This window comes from Trematomus bernacchii, unplaced genomic scaffold (genome assembly GCF_902827165.1).
Source record: "Trematomus bernacchii unplaced genomic scaffold, fTreBer1.1, whole genome shotgun sequence".
NCBI classification, from domain to species: Eukaryota; Metazoa; Chordata; class Actinopteri; order Perciformes; family Nototheniidae; genus Trematomus; species Trematomus bernacchii.
In genome coordinates this window covers 10,509,071-10,512,912 of record NW_022988043.1, presented here as the reverse complement: position 1 = coordinate 10,512,912, position 3,842 = coordinate 10,509,071, and the positions used below count along the sequence as shown (strand labels likewise).

Sequence of the window (3,842 nt, the reverse complement as noted above, 5' to 3'; positions counted from 1 at the left end):
GCTGAGTCGGGCTGAGTATGCTAAACTAGAGAGAGCGTCGCTGGCAAGGGGGCAACAACTACAACAAGATGGACATATTTGACCGTGATTTAATTGTAATACACGTTTCAAAATGATGCCGAAGTAACAACATACTGATACCGGTTAGTAAAAACCATGAATTAATGCTTTGTCAAGTCTGCAGACAGACGGCAGGGGAAAAACCTTTTAAAATGCTTGTTTTCTAAATGGAGATTGGCTAAGCTAACGCAGTATATGCTCCGACCGTCCACACTCACAACAACGGCCTATACAGACATAAATAAAGCAGCGACTGTATTCACCATGACACAGGCAGTCTGTGGTTTGTACTTGTTTAACTTTTGTCTAGTTTCTGAACATATATGAGGAGCTGTGAGCTCTGAGTGCTAACAGCTAACGGCTGTGTTGTTTTTCTGGGGTCCTCTGAAGATCACGTCACGGCTCCGCCTACACTGCGTTACTATAGATACTGCCCCAGTTCCTAAACTGTAATGGAAATGCGCCATAAAGTGAGCCAGTCCTAACGAGGCCCAGCCATACCGAGCGGGGCCGAGCGAGGCCGTGTAGTGGAAATGCGCCATTAGTGCCTGTGTAAGAGTATATTTTTAACCTTAAAAAAGGGAAGTGAAAGTGCTTTCTCGGTATTTGTCGAGGGGCAAAAAAAGGGAACAACTAAAAAATGCAATCTTAGGTACATTTGTACACTTTTAACTCTCAGAATATTGTATTTTGTTCTACCACCAAGGATGATCTCAACATCTTTCTAAAAGCGTTAGGGTCTCATGGCTGTCTCAGGAATAATGGGGTCAATTTAGGTGGGGGCATTATTCCGGTCACTTGGGAGGAGGCATTGTGAGGAAATGCAAATGATCAAGTTCTTAAAGACTGGCTGAAAGAGGAAGGGTACTCTACAGTCCCGCTCTCACTTGGCAAATCTGTTTTTCTCTCCGTTCATGATGAAGCTTTTTGGAGCTCTGATCCTGTTTATTACTCTGTCTGCAGGTAAGAACAGCTTTTGATTTAGACTCATGTGCACTGACTGAACATTCAAACATGAAGAAAGGTAATGTGTTGATGTTAAAGTGTATTATAAGAGCTGAAAAGTGGTTTCAAAAAGTAACAAGTTAGATATTTTTGGAAACATGCATATTCACTTTGAAAAGATTGATCCCACTGTTGTAGTGATTTTGAAAAAGGATTACTGTTTCACATATATTGTATATTTAACAATTGGAACTAAAAATAACTATGGGCCATTTTATTTTACTTTATTTAAACTTCCTTTGACCTTCCCTTTTTCTTTCACCAGGCAATGCAAATACAATAGAGCCACCTTTGCACACTTGCAAACAAAACCAAATCAGACACTCCTTACACTTTACCCTGATAAGCCGGCTATTTTATCTTTTGTGGTTATGTATGACCTGTGGACATGGGGGCTCATTGCTCTTTGAACTCAATTGAGTGGCAATTTCTGCTGGCATGTGACTTTTTTGCACAATATGTTGTTTGTTTGATCATAGTTTTACAAAGTACTTTAAAATACTTTAATTAACCTAACTACATTTCTCCCTAGGGTAGCTTTGCTGTAGTTTAACTTGTTCCAGGTTGTTGAATTGGTACAGTAGCTTCCCCAACCCTGCATCTTTGGCATGTTTTCACCTGATGTGTTTTTTGTGTATATGTACAGCCTGTGGATTAAGATGCTACACATGCACCGCCACCGACCCTAAATCCTGCATTGACACCAAATCTTGTCCAGTCATCTTCAACCGGTGTTTCTCTCTCAGAATAGACGGTTAGTTGTTCATTCACCTAATACATTTCTAAAGCTACAGTTGCAATCAAAATGATTCAACCCCCTTTGCACATTAAGTTTATTAATGATCCTAAGCATACCTCAAAGTCAACCAAGGCCTGGTTTCTGAAGAAGAAATGGAAGATTCTAGAGTGGCTGTCACAGTCGCCTGACTCTATGAACCCCATTGAGAATCTCTGGTGGGAGGTCATTGCCCGTGAGGAATGGGCTAAGATTCCTCAGGAACGCTGTCAGAAGCTGGTGTCTGGCTATGCATCACGTTTGCAGCAGGTCATAACAGCAAAAGGGTGCTCCACTAAGTACTGAAGATGCTTGTCATGAAGGGGTTGCATATTGAATTTGGATTAGTCTTTCAAATTAGCATTTTGTGTTGAATTTGGGTAAAAAGCCTTATAATATTAGTTTCATTGAATCTACTTAAACAGTTATTGTGTAATTTGTTCATTGCAAACAGCTGAGAAATTGTAAATTTTGCAAATAAACAATAAATAATGTGCAATGGAGATTGAATAATTTGGATTGCAACTGTAATATTCCACTCACAAAAAACAACAATCATACAATAGTCTTGTTTTGTGAACTGGTTTCATATATTTCTTTTTGCAGGTTATACCATGGTAACCAAGGGTTGCCAAAACAGCATAGCATGTGGCGGTGCCATGGCTTGCTGTGAAGGGAACTTGTGTAACAGTGCCCTGCCCACTGCTCCCTGCGTCATCCTCCTGCTGGTCTCTTTGGCCTCCATCTTTTTCTGAGGTTCTGGGACTTCGTTATTTCTACGCTTTTCCTGATCCAACTGAAGAAGAATAAGCAATTATTATATTTACATGCTCTTCCAAACCTCTATTTCTAACACAATAAGATTGTCTTTGAATGTTTAAATCAAACTAATGATGTTGTCCCTCTGCCGGATATTAAATTGGCCATATACTGTTTGAAGACGGTTGGTTTCAAAACTGTTGTAATGATATGTTCAGAAGATGGTTTCTTGGTGTGTTTTTTGTTGATAATCAAATCCAATAGTTAGTTACCATGAAGTCTCCTTATATATATTGCGTGAGACAAATAGATCACATTTCATGAAGAACAGAGAAAAAAGTCTCTACCTGATCGGTCTCAACGCTGTGTGTGTCCGTCAGGAAACACGCTGTTTACAAGTAGTTCCAGCAAACATCCACTGATAAATTGCGATGTTAACAACCTCATGATAACCTGATCTTTTTTTAACTTAGGATCATACCTGTGTTTAGTCTAGAAAAAGGTAAATGTGTGCATTTTATTATAAAGTTGTGTATATTTACAGACTGTTGCAAAAACTAAGAAGCTTATAAACATCAGGTTTGAAACTAAAAGAGCTTTACAAAAAAGTAACACAATTAAAGATGTTTGGAGTTTTATTTTAGTTATTCATTTTAATTGTTTGTCTAAGAGATGCTGATTTGAAACCGTTGTTACAACTTTACAGCATTTCCTGTTTCTGCCGGAGAGAGGGGAGTTTGTCCCAAAGCTTGCCGCTGTATTTACTCCCTCCATCTGACAAGAGGGAGCCACATTAGCCGCTTTCACACCAAGTACTTTGCCGTACTTAGTTCCCAGCACTTATGGCGCATTTCCATTGCAGGGCCTCGCTCAACTTAGTACGGTATAGTTAGGCCTTCTTAGGCCTTGTTAGGCCAGGCTCACTTTATGCTGCATTCCCATTACAGTTTAGTAGCTGGGGCAGTAACTATAGTAACGCCGTGTAGGCGGAGCCGTGACGTCATCTTCAATGCGAACCACAGAAAAACAACATCAGCCGTTAGCTGTTAGCACTCAAGCTCACAGCTCCTCATATCTGTTCAGAAACTAGACAAAAGTTAAACAAGTACAAACCACAGACTGCCTGTGTCATGGCGAATACAGTCGCTGGTTTATTTATGTCTGTATAGGCCGTTGTTGTGAGTGTGGACGGTCGGAGCATAGACTGCGTTAGCTTAGCCGATCTCCATTTAGAAAACACGCA

At 40.1% G+C, this 3,842-nt stretch overlaps 1 protein-coding gene across 1 annotated transcript; it reads left to right on the top strand.

Moving 5' to 3' along the window:
* The first annotated feature begins 698 nt into the window (after positions 1-698).
* Positions 699-3,216, top strand: LOC117472898 (prostate stem cell antigen-like). Its single transcript, XM_034118338.1, has 3 exons — positions 699-1,023; positions 1,712-1,819; positions 2,447-3,216. The coding sequence occupies exons 1-3, from the start codon at positions 975-977 to the stop codon at positions 2,593-2,595; spliced, it is 306 nt and encodes a 101-aa protein (XP_033974229.1). The 5' UTR covers positions 699-974; the 3' UTR covers positions 2,596-3,216.
* Positions 3,217-3,842: the final 626 nt, after the last annotated feature.